This window comes from Dendrobates tinctorius, unplaced genomic scaffold, assembly GCF_039654945.1.
Source record: "Dendrobates tinctorius isolate UK_male_01 unplaced genomic scaffold, ASM3965494v1 ptg000007l, whole genome shotgun sequence".
Taxonomy (NCBI): Eukaryota; Metazoa; Chordata; class Amphibia; order Anura; family Dendrobatidae; genus Dendrobates; species Dendrobates tinctorius.
The window spans coordinates 19,347,745-19,372,130 of NW_027361675.1; the positions used below are offsets into that span (position 1 = coordinate 19,347,745).

The 24,386-nt window shown below is 46.2% G+C and overlaps 1 protein-coding gene across 2 annotated transcripts in view; it reads right to left on the reverse strand.

Annotated features, from left to right (window-relative positions):
- Positions 1-24,386, reverse strand: part of LOC141086308 (mannosyl-oligosaccharide 1,2-alpha-mannosidase IA-like) — a 280,603-nt gene that overhangs the window by 155,508 nt on the left and 100,709 nt on the right. Inside the window, exon 5 of one of the 2 annotated variants that reach the window (XM_073572270.1) lies at positions 21,071-21,151. The exons of the other annotated variant lie outside the window; for it this stretch is intronic. Coding sequence (XP_073428371.1) covers positions 21,071-21,151 — 81 coding nt within the window. The remainder of the gene's footprint in view (positions 1-21,070; positions 21,152-24,386) is intronic. 2 annotated transcript variants of the gene reach the window in all.

A 24,386-nucleotide genomic window follows, 5' to 3' on the forward strand; every position in this document is an offset into this window, starting at 1 on the left:
CTCTCTCTCTCTCTCTCTCTCTCTCTTTTCCAGGCTGCGATTCCTTTAAAATTCTTCATTTGTTGGATCCGTCCAAAAAACGGACGGGTGGCATCCGTTGTCATCAGTACCACAACGGATCCGCCATCTGTCCTTTTGGCGGATTATGACTGATGCAAAAAACTGAAGTGTGAAAGAGGCCTTACTGGGAGCATACCTAGCAGCTACTGTTGGTGATTTATTTCGTTGTAAAAGATAAGTACTTCCTTATAATTTTAATCACATTTTCTGACATCTAAAAATACCATTTATCAGCAGTGCTGTGTAAAAATAGAGGATGCATCTTGTAGGAGGGGACTGTCACTCAGATTGAGTAAAAGAGAAGCTGGCTCACATTCAGATAACTGCCAGGGACAGACGGTGATAGCGAGTCCCTAGCACTGGATCATGGATTTGTTTTTTGTGTGATTGTGGATAAAGTCAGAGAAGGGAACCATCAGCTATAAAGGGTACAGAGGTAGCAGTCTTCAAAGACGTTTCTGCCACTTAAAAGATCATGCCCAACTTTGAAAGTTATTGGTGATAACTTTCCAAACAGTAGGGGTCCGTCGTTCATGGTTGGAATGGTGTAGAGGCCTTGTGTGCACATCAATGCTGCATTCAATCTTTATGAAACTGTCAGAAAAAGTAGAGTGATATACACAACTATCTCAAGCAGTTCCATAGGGAATGACAAAAGCCGTGCCATGAATGTGTGGCCACCAATCTAGACCTACAAGAAATTTCAAAGCCTTGTTCTGGGGATTGTTGAGAATCCCTGTGGTCAGAACCCAATTGATCGAAAATTAACCCTATCCCATGGAAAGCTGATAACTTTCAATATTAGAGATAACCCTTTAAGCAAAAAGTAAAGTCATAAATGTAACATGAAAGATGGAGTACAGTACTGTACAAAATCTGAAATGGAGATTTAAAAGGGCTCTTTGCCTAATTGATAAAATTTCCAGAGGGTCACTAGAATGGTTAAAAAAATAAGAGAAGACATATTCATCCTTGGACTTTATTGACACACTAATCCAATGGCATCATTGGTTTTTGTCAGCAGTAGAGTGGGCTGTGGAATCCAGGTGTGAGTCTATCTTCTTGTACCACCTTGCCTCCCCTACGGGAATTTTTTTCAGTTGCGCTGATTAGGGATGGGCGAATCCTGAAATACTTGGAATCGCTAGACTGTAACGAGTCCGAGTCGGAAACTCGCTACTCGTTGCAAGTCTAGCGAGTCCAATGTTAATGAATGGGGATGCGAGTATTGCAGCGATTCCTGTGCTGGGGAGAGAGAGAGAGAGAGATATTACTACAAGCAATTCTAGTTTCTTAGCGATTTTGTGTCCCCCTGTTGACACAAAATCGCTAAGAAACTAGAATTGCTTGTATTAAACTCTGAAAAAAAAAAAAAATAGGAGTCTTAGCGATTTTGTGTCCCCCTGCTGACTAGTGTTGAGCTTTCCGATTGGCTGCCGAAATGATGTCATCATGATGCGCTGTCTGTGCGCATCATGATGCGCCATCAGTTCGGGCCTTCGGGGGGGGCTGTGCCGACTGTCCGGGGGTCTGTGCCGGCCTGCCGGTGGTCTGTGCAGGCTCTGGTGGTCTGTGCCGGCCTGCCGGTGGTCTGTGCCGGCCTGCCGGTGGTCTGTGCCGGCCTGCCGGTGGTCTGTGCAGGCTCCGGTGGTCTGTGCAGGCATCGTCCGATGGGACTACAAGTCCCATCGGGCGATGCCTGCTACCATGACAGTGATTGACACATTAGCCAATGATGGGACAGTAGTAGTCCCATCATCCGGCTAATGTGTTGAATGTAAAAAAAAAAAAAAATACATGCTACATACATACAACATGCATACTACATACATACTACATATAACATACATACTACATATATACTACATGCAACATACATGCTACATACTACATGCATACTACATACATGCTACATACTACATACATGCTACATACATACTACATACATACTACATGCATGCAACATATATTCTACATGCATGCAACATGCATACTACATATATACTACATGTAACATATATACTACATGCTACATACATGCAACATACATACTACATACATGCTGCATACTACATACATACTACATACAACATATATACTACATATACTACATGTAACATACATACACTCTACATGCTACATACATGCTACATACATACTACATACATGCAACATACATGCAACATACATACTACATACTATATGCATACTACATACATACTACATACTGTGGTGTAGTTACCACTGTGTCGGCTAGGGGGCGCTGTGTGGGTGTCCCAGGACGGGTGTACAGGCACATTCAGTGTGGTAACAGGAGCAGGGTCCTAAATGACCATTGTGGGTCTCAAGGTGGGTGGCCTTGGGATGCAGGCTCCAGGGTGTATTGATCAGCAGAGGTACTGCTGATCTTTCTGTTACACTGTGTCAGGGAAGCCTGTGTGTCTATACAACCTTTGGTGATGTCATAGCCATGTGATCCCCTTTGGGTGTGGTTACAGGGCTATGTAATTGAGGTGTTTGGCACATGTGAGACTGTGAGGAAGTCTGGCAGAGTGTGGACAGACTTCCATGTGTCCAGGTGGGACACTACAGAGAGTGGCCTGTGTGCTAAGGAAGGAGAAGCCTTCCTGTGTCTGCGGCTGCAGATAGAGCGCTGCTCTGGACATTGCCCTGGCCTGTGTGCACAGGACCTGAGGGAACACAGCCCAGCTAAGGACTGTTTATGTGCTGTCTCTGGTTTATGGAGTAATAAACCATGTGAAATTTTAAAGGAACGTGCCTCATGATTGTCTCCCGCTGCACCTGAGCGAGTCACATCCCTACAATTGGTGGAGAATGCGGGCAGCGACTCCCAGAAGCACGTGTGGCAGCGCTGGCGATTCTGAGCCAGGAGAGCAGACGGTCTGACAACCGTGAGTAATACTGACCGAGGTCAGAGAAAGTGACTGTGTTAAAATTTGTGGGATACCTCTGGAGGAGAAGAGGCGTCCAGGAACCTGTGTGGCCGACACAGGTAACAGACAGGAGTCTGTGTTGCACTGACCAGGGTCAGTGAGAGACTGTGTTCCTGGAGGGGTCAGTGAGCAAGGTCCTGGAGGGTCAGTGTTGGGAGGTTCTGGGAGAGGAATCGGATCCCTGGAACACGTGCTATGACCTTGGACCTGGTGAGGCGTGTGTTGGGCAGTCTCAGGCGGAGACGGATGTCCTGAAGAGCACCCGCTGAGCCCCTGGACCTGGTGAGGCTGGTGTGTTGGGAGACCCTGGGAGGAGGGTCGGCTCCCTGAATAGCACCCGGTGTGCCCTGTGTGTTGGACGGTATCAGGTGGAGACGGTACGTCCTGAGTGGCACACAAACAGGACATGTGAGAGACTGTGCATGTGTTTTTTTTTCTTTTTTTTTTCTTTTCCTCTGCAAAACCTGAAGGTGCTTGCTGTGGCTCAGTGGGGTCACGAAGGTCTCGCAGCACAGGGACCTGGTGTTTTCTTTAAGGGATCTGCCCTGGGAGCATTGGTAGCAGACGCTGTCTGTCTACACCATCCTGCTGCAGCTTTATTGCATGTGACTAAGCGGATACAGCAGTTGTGGCTTTACACAACTATTAAGGGTGAGTACCCTGTATTATTGCTGCGTAACCCATTATACCTGCACTGGTAAGGCCCTATGGGCGCACTTTTGTGGCTTTTTTATCTTTGAGGGTGACAAGCGGCTTCCAGTAACCCGGCGGGGTTACGAAGGTGACAAGCGGCTTCCGGTGGATCGGCGGGTCCACGAAGATGGCGCAGCAGGAGCTGCAGTGACACCAGCCGCTGTGTATGTGTGTGAACAGCAGCCGGAGGTGCCGGTGATCAGTGACAGCAGGAGCTGTGGTGGTGCCAGCAAAGACTTGTGTGGTATCGTGAGAGACAAACTGTACTGTGTGAACTGTGGCATAAGAAGTTCTGCAGAACGGACATGGGGAAATCCCAAAAGGGGGCGGTGACCCAAAAGGGAGTGGTAACCAAAAAAGGGGTGGAGTCCCAAAAGGGGGCGGTGACCCAAATTAGAGTGGTAACCCAAAAAGGGGTGGAGTCACAAAAGGGGGAGGTGACCCAAATTGGAGTGGTAACCCAAAAGGGGGTGGAGTCCCAAAAGGGGGCGGTGACCCAAATTGGAGTGGCAACCCAAAGCGGGGTGGTGGTCCAGAAAGGGGCCAAGTTTGAAGAAGTGACAGCACTAGGTGACTCAGTAGGTATGTCTGGAGTACCGCAGTGTATGTGCAGGTCTTTTTCAGAATGTGGAATATCCTTTCCAGGTAGTAATGATGGGCCACAGATGTGTACAGTGATGCTGCACCGGGAAGGAGCCTTTGGTCGGCTGGACTCAGAGAGTCAGGTGACTCTGACAGGAACTCCTCTCGTTTTCTCTCTGACCGAGAAAAACGTCAGGGTTCACTGTAAACACGGGGTCACGGTGAACTACGCAGTAGACACAGTAGTGTTTGAGGGGACCAAAGGTGGTGAGTGCCAAGGTAGAGGGATACCACGGGACTTAGTCTATGCCTGGGAGAGGGGCCAGGACTTTCTTTTGTTTGATGACATTTGGTCGGATGATGGAGATGCTTCGACTGTGGGGCCAGCGGACACTGAGACAGTGACGGCTCCTGACATGGACAGGTCAGAGGTAGAACTGACCAGAGGAAGAAGTACATCTGCCCAACTGACAGACCTGACGTCTCGTGATAAGACAGATGGTTGGCTGGGAGATGAGACTACTGGACTAGACACATTGGTGCTGGACGGTAACTGGAGGGTTCACTCGACTGGGGTGACTGACCCAGTGGTACCCTTTGATGATATAATTAAAGAGGTAGTGGTGAGACACGTGCTGGCCAAAAGAGAACAAGATCATGAGATACAGCTGATAAAAGAGACTGTAACAGAACATGTCGAACGGGAAAGAGTCCTAAGGCAAGCAGCTGAGCACAGAGTGGATGAGCTGGAGAAGGAAGTCTCTGAGCTCAGAGGTCACCTGTCAGCATGTAAAACCATGAACAAGACCCTGTTGGAAGATATGGAGGTGCTCAGAGAGGCCCAAGAGAAGCATCAACAGGAGATTCTCAGGAGAGAGGATCAGCGTCGCTACCTGGCAGAGGAGCGAGATAAAGTTCTGCAAGAACTCAGTGGAGTAGTAAAAGGTCTTCTGCAGAAGAAGTGGATGGGTGAAGACGTACAGAGGCCGTGCCCGACTGATAGCAAGGCAGAACTGCCAAAGCCCATCTTGGAAAAGGGTCCTGAAGACTGTAAATCTCAGGAAGATGGTGAACCAAGAGCTGCACAAGACAGTCACCCGGTCTTGGCAGATACCTTGAGGGAAGTGTCCGTGGGGAACCCAGAGCCATCTGTCCAGGATGAGAGCAAGTCCATGACCTTCAAGTGCGTGATGGAGGTACCCGAAGACGTGCGAGAAGCGTGTGCCAGCGAAGGTGTGCATGAGACCTTTAAAAAGGCAGTAAAGGCCTATAGTGTGAGCTGGGCACCAGAAACAGACCAGTTGGTGATACTGGCAGAAACGGAAGACACAGAGAGAAGGGTGGCTGTCCTGAAGGAGATGCACCTACAATGTCTCCGCACGAAACAGATGCTCGTGGAGCGTAATAGGAAAGCCGCTCGACGTCTGGAGCTTGCAAGGGAAGCACAAAGTCGGCTGGGCTTTGTGGAAGACATAATTCCGGTACCCAGAAATCTGGTGGGGAAAGTCGTTGGCAGACTTGGAAAGGTGATGCAGGAGATGGTGAATCGATCCTGTGTGAAGAGAGTGAGGATCCCACCTGCTGGTGAAATCCAAGTCGTTATTGAAGATGACATGGTTCCTTTCATTGTGGTTGGTTCGGTGGAAAGCATTGGGAAGCTTCGCATGCTCCTGGAATATCGGGTAGCGTACCTGAAGGAGATTGAGCAGCTAAGACAGGATCGACTGCAGATGAATAAGCAGATAGAGAACGTCAGGTGGCGTCCACCTCCAACCCAAGGTGTAAGGACCCGAAGGGATCCTCCAAGGAATGAAAGGACAGGTAGTCGAAGGCAAGAACGTTGAGAGTCCGCAAGTGGCCGTTCTAATCGTAGTAACATAGGCATGAGACCCGGTGGTGGACATAGTGACAGAGGGTCAGACTCAGACCAGCCAGTTGGCCCAGCTGGACGTGGGACTCATGACAGTGTGAACTGGGAGAGCCGGCCGGTGAGAGAAAGGTCGGGTGACGGAGCGCACTGCAAACAGGTGGAGACTAAAGAGTGTCTGATCACACTGACGGACGTTGACGGGAAGGCCAAAGCCCAAGGCCGAGATACTGACCGCTGGGGGCGGGGGAGGCCTAACGTGAATATGAGGCAGTTTGACTACCGAAACAGACGGAGATGGTCCTCTCGACTTGTAGGGCAAGGTGACATGGGTGCCAGGTCTCAAGATACCTGGGTGATGTCATGTGTTCAACCCCACAAGTTTGAACAGAGGGGGGAGGTATGTGGTGTAGTTACCACTGTGTCGGCTAGGGGGCGCTGTGTGGGTGTCCCAGGACGGGTGTACAGGCACATTCAGTGTGGTAACAGGAGCAGGGTCCTAAATGACCATTGTGGGTCTCAAGGTGGGTGGCCTTGGGATGCAGGCTCCAGGGTGTATTGATCAGCAGAGGTACTGCTGATCTTTCTGTTACACTGTGTCAGGGAAGCCTGTGTGTCTATACAACCTTTGGTGATGTCATAGCCATGTGATCCCCTTTGGGTGTGGTTACAGGGCTATGTAATTGAGGTGTTTGGCACATGTGAGACTGTGAGGATGTCTGGCAGAGTGTGGACAGACTTCCATGTGTCCAGGTGGGACACTACAGAGAGTGGCCTGTGTGCTAAGGAAGGAGAAGCCTTCCTGTGTCTGCGGCTGCAGATAGAGCGCTGCTCTGGACATTGCCCTGGCCTGTGTGCACAGGACCTGAGGGAACACAGCCCAGCTAAGGACTGTTTATGTGCTGTCTCTGGTTTATGGAGTAATAAACCATGTGAAATTTTAAAGGAACGTGCCTCATGATTGTCTCCCGCTGCACCTGAGCGAGTCACATCCCTACAATACATACAACATATATACTACATGTAACATACATACTACATGCTACATACATGCTACATACTACATACATACTACATATATATGCTTTTACATCATGCATGTCATTCAATTCTACTTCAGTTCAGTTGTTTTGTTTTTTCTTCAGCATTTTTGTATTCAGTACAAATAGGGTGTGGCCTCCATTCTACTGAGCTGTGTAGTTTATTTAGTCCCTCTGAAGCTGGGTGTCCGTTTGGGACCCAGAGACTCTGCTACTATTCACACTAGGTAGGTTTTAACCGTTAGTGTAGTTACTGTCTCAAATGGGTACACCTTGTTGTGGTGGGACAGCTTTATACTTTTTTGATCAAAATAGTGTTTACTAAGTACCCTATGTTATTTAATGCACTTGCTTTTTTACTTATTTATTTTTATTAGGGTATATGCATACATTGTTTTTTTTCCTTTGGTTTTGCTTGCTTTTATGGCCAATGTGAACATGCTTTTACATCATGCATGTCATTCAATTCTACTTCAGTTCAGTTGTTTTGTTTTTTCTTCAGCATTTTTGTATTCAGTACAAATAGGGTGTGGCCTCCATTCTACTGAGCTGTGTAGTTTATTTAGTCCCTCTGAAGCTGGGTGTCCGTTTGGGACCCAGAGACTCTGCTACTATTCACACTAGGTAGGTTTTAACCGTTAGTGTAGTTACTGTCTCAAATGGGTACACCTTGTTGTGGTGGGACAGCTTTATACTTTTTTGATCAAAATAGTGTTTACTAAGTACCCTATGTTATTTAATGCACTTGCTTTTTTACTTATTTATTTTTATTAGGGTATATGCATACATTGTTTTTTTTTCCTTTGGTTTTGCTTGCTTTTATGGCCAATGTGAACATGCTTTTACATCATGCATGTCATTCAATTCTACTTCAGTTCAGTTGTTTTGTTTTTTGTTTTTTCTTCATGCTACATACATGCAACATACATGCTACATACATACTACATACATACAACATATATACTACATACTACATACATGCTACATACATGCTGCATATATACTACATGCATACAACATACATATATACTACATACAATACATACATATAGACATACAGTACATATAACATAGAGTACATACTTACCGTCACTTTGATCCCCGAAGCCATTGTCACCTGAGGGTTAAATATCAAAATAAAAAAACACCAATATACTTACGCCGATCCGCAGAAGTCCACGAGGGTCCCACGTCCATCTTGCGTGGAGAACAGCAGCATCAGCTGATGCTACCGTTCTCTACCAGCTCCAGGAATACAATGACGGAAGGTAGGTATCCTTCCGCACTGTATTCCTCCACCACTGTAAAAAAAAAAGTCCCTAGTCTCACTTTATGCCATTGCTGCATGGGAATTTCCCACGCAGCAATGGCATAAAGTGAGACTAGGGACTTTTTTTTTTTTTTAAAGTGGTGGAGGAATACAGTGCGGAAGGATACCTACCTTCCGTCATTGTATTCCTGGAGCTGGTAGAGAATGGTAGCATCAGCTGATGCTGCTGTTCTCCACGCAAGATGGACGTGGGACCCTCGTGGACTTCTGCGGATCGGCGTAAGTATATTGGTGTTTTTTTATTTTGATATTTAACCCTCAGGTGACAATGGCTTCGGGGATCAAAGTGACAAGTGACGGTAAGTATGTACTCTATGTTATATATACTGTATGTCTATATGTATGTATTGTATGTAGTATATATGTATGTTGCATGCATGTAGTATATGTGCAGTATATATGTAGTATGCATGTTGCATGCATGTAGTGTATGTATGTAGTATGCATGTAGCATGTTTGTAGTATGTATGTTGCATGTAGTATATATGTAGTATGTATGTTACATGTAGTATATATAGTATATATGTTGTATGTATGTAGTATGCATGTAGTATGCATGTATGTAGCATGTAGTATGTATGTTGCATGTAGTATATATGTAGTATGCATGTTGTATGTACAGTATGTAGCATGTAATTTTTTTTTTTTTTTTTTTTACATTCAACACATTAGCCGGATGATGGGACTACTACTGTCCCATCATTGGCTAATGTGTTAATCACTGTCATGGTAGCAGGCATCGCCCGATGGGACTTGTAGGCAGGCCGGCACAGCCCCCCGGCAGGCCGGCACAGCCCACCGGCAGGCCGGCACAGACCTCCGGACAGTCGGCACAGCCCCCCCCGAAGGCCCGAACTGACGGCGCATCATTATGCGCACAGACAGCGTATCATGATGACGTCATTTCGGCAGCCAATCGGAAAGCTCAACACTAGTCAGCAGGGGGACACAAAATCGCTAAGACTCCTATTTTTTTTTTTTTTTTTTTTCAGAGTTTAATACAAGCAATTCTAGTTTCTTAGCGATTTTGTGTCAGCAGGGGGACACAAAATCGCTAAGAAACTAGGATTGCTTGTATTAAACTCTGAAAAAACTAGGATTGCCATTGATTTGCATTGGACTTGTTACTGTGCGAGTAATCGCTTGGAAACTCGCAGAGTACCGACTCCTGCGAGTCCCCTACTACTCGCAGAGTAACGAGTCCTAACGAGTAGATTCGCCCATCCCTAGCGCTGATAACCCATTTAAGTTATACCTGCAAGTGTCACAATCACATCTTCATTGCAGCATTGTAGTTCATTATTTTTATTACATAGGTACATAGGTTGAAAAAAGACCTAGGCCCATCAAGTTCAACGTTTCTCAACTAATTGTTTTTCTTTGTCAGTAAATTAACTAGAAACTGCAATGTTATTTGTATTGAGGAAATTGTCCAGTCTTTTTTAAAAAGCTGTCATAGTGTCTGCCGTTACTACCTCTTGTGGTAGGACACTCCACAGTCTGATTGCTAACAGTAAATAACACTTTCCTATTTAGCTGTCGGACTCACCTTTCTTCCACCCATAATGAGTGCCCCCTGGTCCTTAGTATGGTCCTTGGAAGGAATAAGTCATGCGTGTTAGACGGCGGAACGCACTAAATATAAAATAACGTAAAGTGCTTTCGCCGCCCGGGGTCCACCGTGCAGAAGGTGTTAACACTGCTGCTAGCTAATGGTGGACGTACAATATGGCGGTATTACGCACGCGGGTTGAACGTCACCCAGGTGCGCTGAGCAATCTCTGTTTACTCACAGAGATGCCTTAAGTGAAAAACACAAAGGCTGAGCCTGTTAGCGTCACAGGTCTCAGAGAAGTGCACGCACGGTATATGGTCACAGGAGCTGGGCCCTAGGCAGAGGGTCTGCATCCATCTAGACCTACCGTGCATGCGGCGTCGCAACTGCGGACGACAAGAGGAGCTGCAGACTGCAGCGCGGCAGACACTGCCGCTAGTCGACTATGCCCGGAAGCAGGTGCACTGTCGGATGCTAGCACTGTGGAGGATGCTGTCGTGGCTTGTAGCTTGCCATTGGTGGGCGCTGACTCTATAGCTAAGTCCCTATACACATTCGTAATATCAGAGGGAGGGGATCTTAATGAGTCATTCGCAGGTTCATCACTATTCACACAGTAGCAACTAGAGACTATACTAGCGCATGGCCGAGCGGCCATGCAAACCTTTTATAGCCAGGACCTTCCAGAAACTTCCAGATCCCTGAGATGGACCAATCAGATCTGGAGAAGGACCTGGACATGTGGCTCCCGATCTCCAATGGAAGATCGTCTCGTGAGCATGCTCAGTGGCGCGACAGAAGGACAGCCTCTGAAGCGATTTGCTGCTGAGCAGCCTGCATTGCCATTGCTGACCCAAAGGTGGCAGCAATAGCCAGGCCCACAGAGCAGGTCTGGGCAGAGTGTCTGGGAAGCCGGGATTGCAGAGCAATCTCCTCTGCAGTCGAAAGACAATGGGAGACCGCAGAATGTGAGGCTCTGGATTCCTGTTGAACCGCTGCAGGAACCTGATGCCTAACATTACCCCCCCAGGACCCCCGCCTTCCAATCCAACAAATTAAGTTTTTTGCCATGTACCACCTTGTGTCCCACAGAGGCATAGGTCTCAGGCTCGTCCGAAGACAAGTCTGATGTCCCGGCAGATGACTCGGAAAACCAGGACATGTGAACAGGTTTGAGAAAGGACATTTGGAAGGCATCAGGGATGGCTAAGTCGCCAGGAGCAGAAGTTGGAGCGGGACGCCGATGTGTGTCGGCGGGTGTCTTCACTTTCACTTTAGAGGATAGAGTGACATGCGGAGTGCGACCCAGACTGTTGGGAACCTCCATTGCCCGGTCTGCCACCGGCAAGGGATACAGTAACCCAGCCTGCCTCTGTTTAGAGGAGCTGCTCCGAGCACAAGAGGCGCATGCCTGAATGTATTTTTTAGTGTCCTGAGCCCTGTGCGGCCACCAATAAGAGCTTGCCAGGAGTTTTGTGGTCTGCTTGTAGCCAAAGTGACCATTCACCCTGGACTCGTGTGCCCACGCGAGAACCTTGGACCGCAGGTGAGGCGGAAAAAAAGGTCTTGCCTGGTGGCACTAACTCGAGGACGACTGGAGCCACAGTCTTCAGATTCCCAGTAGGGGGCGCAGAAATATCCGCAGGCACCTCCGCAGAGGCTACTTGGACGCCTCCCCCCATGCACCTTCCGACAGTCTTTTCTCCATCCCAGTATTCTCCCCGAGGACCTCTCTATATGAGGGGAATGGCAACGGAGCCAGGGGACCCCTAGGAGCACCTGATCGATGCCCTCTGGCATAATGAGCAGGGAAAGCGTCTCCTGGTGAGACGGTGAAATTGAGAGCCTAAGGGGTGCTGTTTAGGGAGTAATCTGGGATGATAAGGTTGCCCCGTTGACCACCCTGATGGGCACTGGGTGAGGAAGTGGTACCAACGGGATAGCGTGCTGTTGGGCGAAGGACGAAGTCATAAAGTTCCCTTCTGCCCCAGAGTCCACCGTGACCTGTACCTCCCAGGGGGAAGCACCGCTATCTATTGTCCCTTGGAGCGCTGGTTTGTGGGAGAAGGTCTCCATAGCGAATAGACCCCCACCAATTACAAGTGGACGCGATCGTTATTTCGGCTGCTGCGGACTCCTGTTAGCCAGGTGACCAGACTGTCGACACTGGTAACAGCGTGTGGAGCTTTGTGCCGGACGCGTCTTGAGACTGGCACGGGACACCTCCATGGGCTCTGGAGGTAAACTCTCCGGCTCGGGTGGTTCTAGGGGTTCAAAGAGGTTGGGAGCCAAGCTAACCTTCCGCCTGGATTGAGCACGCTCCAGCCCGCGCTCCGAAGAACGGAGATCGATGTGGGTGGAAATGGCAATCAGCTCCTCCAGACTTACGGGAACCTCCCTGGTAGATAGAGCATCCTTAACATGCTCCACCAAACCTCTCCAGAACACAGGGATGAGGGTTTTATCAGGCCATTCCAGCTCGGAAGCCAGTGTCCGGTAACGGACGGCGTACTGGCTGACCGAGAGGGATCCCTGTGTTAATGCTAGTAGCTGGAGAGAGGTGTCGTGAGTGACTCGTGGCCCCAAAAAGACCTGCTTCAGAGATGTTAGGAACTGAGCAGCGGTCCGAACCACAGGGTCACCACGCTCCCACAGTGGCGTAGCCCACTCCAACGCCCTGCCTGACAGAAGGGAAACGATAAACCCCACCTTAGCCCGCTCTGTAGGGAATCACGTGCCAAGTAACTCAAGCTGAATAGAGCACTGGCTCACGAAACCCATATAGGAGGCGCTGTCACCAGAAAATTTATCGGGCAACGGGAGGCGGGATACTGTCGGCGCAGGCGTGGACGTGGACACACGTGAGACTTCCTCTGCGACTGCCTGCGCAGCAGCCTCAGTAACCTTCGCAGCTGAGGCGGAACTCTCGAGAGTCGCCAACCAGCCCTCCAGCTGGTGAATGTACTGCAATAGCTGCTGCTGGTCCTCCATTACTAGCCAGACCCTGGCGCTAGTACAATGTTTGGGACGGTGGAACGCACTAAATATAAAATAACGTAAACTGCGTTCGCTGCCAGGGGGTCCACCGCGCAGAAGGTGTTAACACTGCTGCTAGCTAATGGTGGACACACAATATGGCGGTATTACGCACACAGGTTGAACATCACCCAGGTGCGCTAAGCGATCTCTGTTTACTCACAGAGATGCCTTAAGTGAAAAACACAAAAAGGCTGAGCCTGTTAGCGTCACAGGTCTCAGAGAAGTGCACGCACGGTATATGGTCACAGGAGCTGGGCCCTAGGCAGGGGGTCTGCATCCGTCTAGACCTCCATGCGTGCGGCGTCGCAACTGCCGACGCCAAGAGGAGCTGCAGACTGCAGTGCGGCGACAGACACTGCCGCTAGTCGATAATGCCCGGAAGCAGGCGCACTGTCGGACGCTAGCACTGTGGAGGATGCTGTAGTGGCTTGTAGCTTGCCACTGGCTGGCGCTGACTCTATAGCTAAGTCTCTATACACACTCGTAATATCAGAGGGAGGAGATCTTAATGAGTCATTCACAGGTTCATGCATCCATCACCATTCACACAGTAGCAACTAGAGACTATACTAGCACATAGCCGAGCGGCCATACAAACCTTTTATAGCTAGGACCTTCCGGAAGCTTCCAGATCCCTGAGATGGACCATTCAGATCTGGAGAAAGACCTGGACATGTGGCTTCTGATCTCCAATGGGAGATCGTCTCGTGAGCATGCTCAGTGTAGCAACAGAAGGACTTAGCCTCTGGAGTGATTTGCTGCTGAGCAGCCTGCATTGCCATTGCTGACCCAAAGGTGGCAGCAATAGCCAGCCCCACAGAGCAGGTCTGGGCAGAGCGTCTGGGAAGCCGGGATTGCTGATCAATCTCCTCTGCGGTCGAAAGACAATGGGAGACCGCAGAATGTGAGGCTCTGGATTCCTGTTAAACTGCTGCAGGAACCAGACGCCTAAAGGCCCCTTTACATTTAGCAAGGCACCAGCAATCCTGACCATGATACAACCTGGTCAGGATCACTGGTGCGTCGCTAGTGAGCTGCCAAGCAGGCAGATCTCACTAGCAATGCAGCAGCGGTCGGTGGTCGCACTTATCTTTCAGACACGGCGAGGGTGTCCGTCATCCACCTGCGTCTATGGCTCACTCATCGGCGCCAGCAGGAAGCCAATGACAAGAAATGGACCAGGCCTATCTCGCATAACCAGCGGGGGAGCCGGTCGGAGGCATCACGTGTAGCAATATCGCTGCTGCGTCACAAAATCGGTGACGCTTTCGCTATATTGCTAGCGATATTGCTATGTGTAAAGCCCCCTTAACAATGCGCCAGTCCTTTGTACTGACCACACATATTTATACATATAAATGAGATCTTATGTGAGGCATCTTTTTCTAAGCTAAACAAGCCCAACTTTTCCAATCTCTCATCATATGAGAGGCTTTCCATCCCTTGTAATGATCTTGTTGCCCACCTTTGAACTGACTCTAACTTCTGAATATCCTTTTTTAAATGTGGAGCCCAAAACCGGATCCCATATTCTAGATGTGTTCTCACAGCGATTTATAAAGGGGTAATAATACGTTGGAATTGCAAGATTTTATCTCTCTCTTTATAATCTTGTTTGCTTTTGCAGCTGCTGCTTGGCATTGAGTACTACTGCTCAGCTTACTTGAAACCAGAAAACCCATGTCCTACTCTTGTTCTGTAGTCCCAAGTATTCTCCCATTTAATGGATATGCAGCAATAGGATTACTTCGTCCTGGGTGCGTTACTCTACATTTATCAACATTAAATCTCATTTGCCCATTCAGACATCAAGTATTCTGTAGCATTATGTTCTACGTGATTGCGACTTTGATGAATGTAATCTGCAGTTTGTGAGTCAGCTCAGGCAATACCCCTGAGATGTTTGATTAACATTTCACGATCCTATGTATGCATTGCAATCAGCTGTGTTCGAAAAGTGGAAGGAAGTAACGAAAATAGCACTACAATTGCTGAACATTGCTATTAATCAGCTGGGTTTCAAAGCAAATATAGAAAATGGCACCATAAAAGAACACGTTGAGAGACCATAGGGACATAGAAAAATATATTTGGATCAACTTTGTAAATTTAAATAGAAATCACAAATAAAATTGATTAGCATGTACCAGATTGTTAGACATACAGGTGCTTCTCACAAAATTAGAATATCATCAAAAAGTGAATTTATTTCAGCTCTTCAATACAAAAATTGAATCTCATATATTACATAGAGTCATTACAAACAGAGTGATCTATTTCAAGTGTTTATTTCTGTTAACCCCTTTCCGACACCGGGCGTACATTTACACCAATGTCGGACTCCCTCCTTTTGATTTGGGCTCTGGCATCTGGCGGTGAGCCCACATCTTTCCCAACACATCTTTCAAACTCTGACAGTGGCAGTTAATGCATGCTTCCAGCCATCGGGCCAGAAATCCGTCCACCAGTGAGTGACCCTCGTCACGTGAACGCGGGTCACCAGTGAGTTGGCATGACAACCAGATGTCTCCTGGAGACCTCTATATTTGTCACTGCCGTATTGCTATGAGCGCCGCCTGGTGGTTGGAGCTCATAGCAAGTCAGCAATTCTGCTACATGCAGGTGATCTGATCATCGTCTGTATGTGGCAGAGCCGATCGGGTTATGGCAGCTTCTAGTCTCCCATGGAGACTATTGAAGCATGCGCAAAGTTAAAAAAAAATGTTTTTAAAAATATTTAAAAAATAAAAAAATATAAACGTTCAAATCACCCCCCTTTCGCCCCATTCAAAATAAAATAATAAAAAAAATCAAACATACACATATTTGGTATCACTGCATTCAGAATCGCCCGATCTATCCTAAAAAAGGATTAACCTGATTGCTAAACGGCGTAGTGAGAAAAAAGTCAAAACGCCAGAAATAAGTTGTTTTTTTTTGTCGCTGCAACATTCCATTAAAATGCAATAACGAGCAATCAAAAGATTGTATCTGCACCAGAATGGTATCATTAAAAATGTCAGCTCAACACACAAAAAATAAACCATCACCCAACCAGAGAGCATGAAAAATGGAGATGCTATGGGTATCGGGAAATGGCACAATTTTTTTTAACAAAGTTTAGAATTTTTTTTTCACCACTTAGATAAAAAGTACCTAAACATGTTTGGTGTCTATGAACTCACAATGACCTGGAGAATTATAATGGCAGGTCAGTTTTAGCATTTAGTGAACATAGTGAAAACAAAAAACAAGTGTGGGATTGCACTTTTTTTGCAATTTCACAGCACTTAGGGTAGTTTCACATTAGCGTTTACGGCCGCAGCGTCGGGCTGCGCACGGCCGCCGCTAAGCCTCGCCCCCTGCCGCGCCTCCGCCGGTAGCTCCGCCTACGGGCGCATGACGCTGTATGCGTCCTGCGTCCCCTATCTTTAGCACTGGGGATGCAGGCCGAGCGCAGGTATGCATTTGGCGGCGCATGCGTCCTTTTGACGCTGCGCCGACCGCACCAAATTGCTACAGGTTGCGTTTGGCGCTGGTCGGCGCACCGTTAAAAGGATGCTGCGGCCGTAAACGCTAATGTGAAACTAGCCTTAAAGATTTTTTCCTGTTTTCCAGTACAAGATATGCTAAAACCAATGGTGTTGTTAGAAACTACAACTGTCCCACAAAAAAACATTCCCTCATATGGCAATATTGACAGAGACATAAAAAATCTATGGGTCTGGTAACAAGGGAAGCAAAAAACGAAAACACTCCGGTCTTGAAGGGGTTAATGTTGATGATTATGGCTTACAGCCAATGAAAACCCCAAAATCGTTATCTCAGTAAATTAGAATAGTTAACAAAAAACACCTGCAATGGCTTCCTTAGCATTTAAAATTGGCCCCTTAGTCTGTTTCAGTAGGCTCAACAATCATGGGGAAGACTGCTGACTAGACAGATGTCCAGAAGGCAGTCATTGACATACTCCACAAGGAGGGTAAGTCACAACAGGTAATTGCTAAAGAAGCTGGCTGTTCACAGAGTGCTGTATCCAAGCATATTAATGGAAAGTTGAATGGAAGGAAAATGGGTTGTAGAAAAAGGTGCACAAGCAACCGGGATAACCGCAGCCTTGAAAAGGATTGTTATGAAAAGGCCATACAAAAATTGGGTGGAGATTCACAAGGAGTGGACTGCTGCTGGAGTCATTGCTTCAAGAACCACCACACACAGACCTATCCAGGACATGGGCTACAAGTGTCGCATTCCTTGTGTCAAGCCACTCATGACCAATAGACAATACCAGAAGCATCTTACCTTGGCCAAGGAGAAAAAGAACTGGACTGTTGCTCAGTGGTCCAAGATGTTGTTTTCAGATGAGAAGTATTGTATTTTTCGGACTATAAGACGCACTTTTTTCCTCAAAAAATGTGGAGGAAAATGGGGGTGCATCTTATAGTCTGGATATACCAGCTCTGGCTGTAGTGGGGAGTTGGGGGAGTGGCATCTGCGGTGCAGCGGGTCAAAGGAGGCTGAAGCCTTGCTGCGGCTAACTCCTGAACCCACTGATGAAGAGAAATGAATATTCACTGCATTCCATACCCATGGAACAGCATCTTTAATAGCATCTTGGTCTGATTTGCCACCAACCCCGATCCTGGCATGCATGGCCCCACCCTTATTCTGGTATGATTGACCCTCATCCCGGTCCTGGTATGGATGCCCCATCCTTATAATTGACCCTCACCCCCATCCTGGTATGCATGGCCCCATCAGAAAACATTTTAAAAAATAAAACATTCTACTTACCTTCCTGGTGCTCCCTTGCAGTGTCCTGCTCCGGTGCCAGTAGCTGCTTTATGCTTGTAAGCAGTTCATGGCAGGGATGTCATGCGCTGCTCACAAGCAGAGCACAGCTGCTGGAATACTCAGTGCTCTGCACGCCGGGACTGTGTGCACAGAGAGTAGTGAGTATTCATTGCTCTTCAGTAGCGTGCACAGTGTCAGCTGTGGGCTTCCTGCTGCTGCCGGCGGTCACGTGTGCCGCTACTAAAGAGAAGTGATTTTTCACCTCTCTCCATGAATATTCATCTAAAACCTAGGTGCGTCTTATGGTCCGGTGCGTCTTATAATCTGAAAAATACAGCAAATTTTGCATTTAATTTGGAAATCAAGGTCCCAGAGTCTAGCGTAAGAGTGGAGAGGCACACAATCCAAGCTGCTTGAGGTCTAGTGTGAAGATTCCACAATCAGTGATGGTTTGAGGAGCCAAGTCACATACAAAGTGCTGGAGATGTGAAACTGAAGAGGGTGACTATCTCCTTCTGTGGTGGTCTTGCCCAAATATAAAATGTTTTTGAGCGCTCACAGAAAAAATTATTCAAGAAAAAAGCAAAACTGATGCCCGAAGCAGCATTGCTGAACTTTCCAGTGTGGCCTGGACATAAGCGGTTTTCTACATTGGCTCACAACATAATAGCGGCACCCAAGCTTCTTATTCCCACGTACTGGAAAACTACAGACAGTCCCATGTCTCAACAATTGATACACAAAATAGACCAACTGTATTATACGGCTGAGCTGGTGGCTCATGTAAACCACACCCAAGCAAACTTCAAAGATGCCTGGAAACCATGGATTCTTTTCAGATCAAGTGATCTTTCAGATACAGTACAAAGTGCTGACTAATGATGCCTCACATACCCCCGCCCCAACTACCTCTCCTTTCCTACTCTGCTCCCCCTCTTCTTTATACTTCTCTTAATACTATCTACTTCTTGCTCTTATTTTTTTAATCTGTTTCATTGAAAACATATGGTTACTGGAAATAAACATATAAGTCCTAGACTGTTAAACCTTCAAAAGTGCGCAGCGCACGCAAAAATCCTACTAGCGCACGGCCAGCGCACGGTCTGCGCACTCTATGCTAAAGATAGGGTGCGCAGATTGCATGCAGCGCTGTGCGATAGTAGGGAGGAGATGACCGGAGGGGGCACGGCAGGGGGCGGGGCTTAGCGGCGCCATGCGCTGCGTAAAGATACACTAGTGTGAAACTAGCCTAAGGCTGGTTTCACACTTGCGTTTTTTTGCGCTGCTTTTGAGAGCAAAAAAACGCAGCCTTTTTTCCCCATACTTTAACATGGGTGCGCAAAGGTGCGCATACACATGCGTTTGTACTCGCTTGTATGCACATGCGTTTTTTTGTAGTGTGCGCTCGGGCGCACAAAATGCATCCTGTTGCATTTTTTGTGTGTCTGACTTGCCCCCAAAAAACGCATGCGCACGCAATGCGTTTTTTTTACAGCAAAACACCCATTATAGTCTATGGGTGCGCATACCTGCGCATTGTAATGCGCACGTATGTGCAAAAAAAAGCACGTTTTTTTAAAAAAACGCACACAAATGCATGATGCGTTTTTTTCATGCGTTTGTGTGCGCAAAAAACGCACAGCAAAAAAACGCAAGTGTGAAAGTAGCCTAAGTCAATGATTCTTACTATGGTATCAGTAAGCAAGTTGTAAGTATCATTAATTGAATCATAAAGCTCTCAGTTGGACTTGTTTGTACTTTTCAGAGCATTTATACTCCGGTGATGTTATGCTTTAAAATTCAATAAAAAGAACATTGAAAAGAAAAGAGGAGCCAAGTCATCTACTGTGTAGGTCCACTGTGTTTTATCAAGACCAAAGTCAACGCAGCTGTGTACCAGGAAAATTTAGAGCATTTCATGCTTCCCTCTGCCGACAAGCTTTTTGGAGATGGAAATTTAATTCTCTAGCAGGACATGGCACCTGTCCACACTGCCAAAAGTACCACTACCTGGTTTAAAAATAACAGTATCACTGTGCTTGATTGGCCAGCAAACTCACCTGACCTTAACCCCAATGTCAAGAGGAAGATAAGACACCAGACCCAACAATGCAGACGAGCTGAAGGCTGCTATCACAGCAACCTGGGCTTCCATAACACCTCAGCAGTGCCACAGGCTGATCACCTCCATGTCTTGATGCAGTAATTGATGTAAAAGGAGCCCCGACCAAGTATTGAGTGCATTTACTGAACATACATTTCAGTAGGCCAACATTTCAGATTTTAAAATCCTTTTTCAAGCTAGTGTTAAAAAGTATTCGAATTTACTGAGATAATGACTTTTGTGTTTTCAATGGCTGTAAAGCATAATCATCAACATTAATAGAAATAAATGCGTGAAATAGATCACTCTGCTTGCAATGACTCTACATAATATTTGATTTTGATTTTTTGTATTTAATGCTGGTTTCACACTTGCGTTTTTTTGCGTTTTTTTCCGCAAAAAAACATGCGTTTTTTTCCCCCTATATTTAACATGGGTGCGCATACACATGCGTTTGTACGCGTTTGTATGCCCTTGCGGTTTTTTGTAATGTGCGCTCGGGCGCACAAAATGCATCCTGTTGCATTTTTTGTGCGTCCGACTTGTCCCAAAAAAACGCATGCACACGCAATGCGTTTTTTTTTTTACCCAAACACCCATTATAGTCTATGGGTGCGCTGAGGTGTGCATAGTAATGCACACGTCAGCGCAAAAAAACACATGCGTTTTTTTTAAAAAAAAGCGCACAAAACTGCAAAAAAAGCACAAACGCATGATGCCTTTTTAATGTGCGTTTCCACTGCGCACGGTGCGCAGCGCAAAAAAAACGCAAGTGTGAAAGTAGCCTTTGAACTGAAACTGAAATAAATTAACTTTTTGATGATATTCTAATTTTGTGAGAAGTACCTGTATTTATTTTCAAAAACAGTCAGAATCTACTATATTGTATACGAGCTAATGTTTTTTAAAGACCTGTGAGTGCATCCTCTGTACTAGGCTACTGAATATGTTAGTGCTCTATATACATTCAGGTAATCCTGATGGTGTGACGTATTTTTTACTTTGTCAATCTGCTTTACGGGGAACATATTTTAAATGACATTTTTTCTCACCTCTTTTCCTGACAGGTAATAAGCAGAGAGTAACCCTCCCACGTAACGGATATTAACTTCAAACAATGAAGCCTCTCCATTCTAATGGAAGAAAAGAAAAGAAATACAATGCAATATGAAGGCCAGATGCATTTATGTAGCTAGAAATCCGTCATCATCACCATTTATCATTCTCAAAGTATTGTATTATCATAAAAGTTGATCAGAGAAATTGCATCCAGAGGGAGACACTTCTTCAGTTTTTCGGCTAGTCAACTGCACAATTCATTAAAGCATGTAATAGATGTCTGAGGAAGTTATAAATTACATTTCAGAAACGCTCCTCATACGTTACATGCTATATCAATTAGGAAATGTGCTCAAATTTTGCTACGCTGTCGTTTTTAAGAATAGGCAAGGGAAAAGTATGATTTTAGATGAATGCTGAACCAAATATGAAGGAATCTGCACAATACTTACAATATAATACAGAGAACCAAAACAAAGGAATGCCAATAGGGGCAAGGTGCCGGAATGTCAAAGTATTCAAAGTATTCAGTGAACTTGAATGATAGCCATGCAACCGAAAGACTGGACTACATAGGCCGGAGTCACACTACAGCGAGATACGGCCGAGTCTCGCAGGTTAAAACCAAGCTCTGACACCGGCACTCCGGAGCGGAGCGTGCAGCTCCATGTATTGCTGTGCGGCTGCACGCTCCGCTCCGGAGTGCCGGTTTGAACCTGCGAGACTCGGCCGTATCTCGCTGTGTGTGATCCTGGCCATATAGTCAATTACTGACAATCAGAATATACCAAAGGAAAACAAAAGAAGAAAATCAACCATGTGGTCCAAAAGGTGGAATGGTAACAATATAATGTTTACTAATGATAAAAAATACAGGAATAATAATGGGAGGCAAAAAAATCAATGTGTACAAAAACAGCAAATTAAAAACAAGGCTGCACATCCAGATAAGAAAAAATGGCCATAAACTGTGAACACTAAGAAATAATCAGGCCAAAAAATGCGAACCCCCAATGTGTAATTGGTAGAGAAGAGATCATCTTAACCCCTTATTGACTGTCAATACCCATTGCTACTGCTGTTCCAATGTGCCTACATATCAGCTTCTTAATTGTCCCTATCCACACTTTGGGTTCATACTGATATCCCTTCTGACATCCTCTTAAGGCCTCATTCACACATCAGTATTTTTGATCAGTATTTCATCAGTATTTGTATGCCAAAACCAGGAGTGTCTCCAAAACAAAGAACAGACATCAATCTTTCAATTATATTTTTTTCTCGGTAAGTTCCATTCCTGGCTTTGGCATACAAACACTGATGCAAAATACTGACCAAATACTGACGTGTGAATGAGCCTTAACACTGAGTTTTCATTATTTTTGATACCTCAGCACTAAGCATTTTATGGTAGATTATTGTTAACTCTTTGTATGCACCTTACAAGTTTTATTGATGTTTAACCACCAATCTTTGTCTATGAATTTTTGTATCACATTGGGATTCGCATTTTTTGGCCTGATTATTTCTCAGTGTTTACTCTTTATGGCCATTTTTTCTTATCTGGATGTACGGCCTTGTTTTTAATTTACTGTTTTTGTACACATTGATTTTTTTCCTCCCATTATTCCTGTATTTTTATAATTAATAAACATTATATTGTTACCATACTAGCTTTTGGACTTCATAACATAGTAACATAGTTAGCAAGGTAGAAAAAAGACATTTGTCAAGGGGGCGTGGCCTAGCTCACAGACATGTGAGACAGGTTTCTTGGGAGCTCTGAAGGGACACCTCAAAATCCGACTTTTAACTCAACTTCAGCAAGTCATCCTGTCTCCAAATATCTCTGAGTCCTTCTGGCACTATGAGGATACTTTTGGCTCCAAAAGTTATCATCTAAATCAACTTTTGAGAGAAGATAGGTATTGAGTCCCACATCCTCACCAGACCTCACTTCTGGGCCTGCCAGTACTTACACCACAGGATTTCTACCTTAAGGACCTGTATAGTACAAGTTATTTTTATATGGTTTCAATCAGTTTAATATAATATACACTGAGATGAGGTAAGCAAAAGGTCACACTGAAACTTACTTAAGATAAAGGAATGTAAATTACTGGTCATTTGTTTATCCATCAACAAAGGACCATTGATATTCAAGGCAACTACCTTAATTAGATTGGGTGTGTTAACTTTCCCCATGGATGTTATCTTGTGCTCCGAAGCCCCTCCTCCAGCTTGCTGTATTTCTGCCATGAGGCACACATGAGGCCCCCTCCACTGGCTTCCTGTATTATATACTGGTTAAAACAGGTATTGAGGGGATGTGTTTATAGCCAATGGACAATAGACTTGTGACATCATTCCCCACATGGTAGGGCTGGACACACCTTTTAGCTGGACATTTTAAAAAATTAGGACACATGTACTCACTCTCTCTTGGCTCCTGGAGGATGACTGGTCGACGTCTAGCTGAATAATGTAACGTATGAATAATGCTTGTTTCTGATTAATGCATATGTATTTATAGTTTTATACTGTTTATTATTTGATCTTATCACTTATTAAGTAAATCAATTTAGTAAATTCAGTTCTTGTGTGAGCATTTTCTTATTCATCACAATCCATTGGAACCCTTACAATACAGGACCCCTCAAATTCTGCAAGGCATCAACAATGAGGCACTCATCTGCAACCCCCAGGACCCCCTAATTTTCACCTGGGCTCCAACAGAAGGAGAAAGCCACAAAAAGAGAGAATTAGGGCGCCGCCAGCCGCAGATCGCAGCTGTGACCCTGCGTCGGAAGATCGGGACAACAGACCCTCACAGCGGTTTTACAACAATTCAGTGGTGAAGAGGACGAGTGACATCTCAGCTGTGACCCCTTCTCAGGAACTGGGACGGCGACTCAGACTGTGGCTCCTTTGAGAGAACGGGGCGCGATTGTGAGTATAGCGCTCACCAACTTCACCCCTTGCCACCCCCTTGGGCAACTTCTCCAGCAGTTTGACTACTTCCATCAGCTCCCGGAGCTTTGCCGTGTGGGGCTCTGTGGTCGCAGCTGCGGCGCCTCCAGCGCGAGATAAACCCCTCCCACCTCTACCGCAGCCGGCCCTTGTTCTCCCCGGCGATCCCACTGCGTCTCTATAACTCACGTACCCTGCTCGTCCCTTCTGGAGCTGCAGGGACATCTCCAACTCCCTGCGGCAGCGGCGGAGAGGCTCACTAGCTGATTACAGGTGACCGTCTTCAGCTTTGAGGGGAGAGCTTCCTTTACATGCAAGCTGCGATCTCTGCCTATAAAA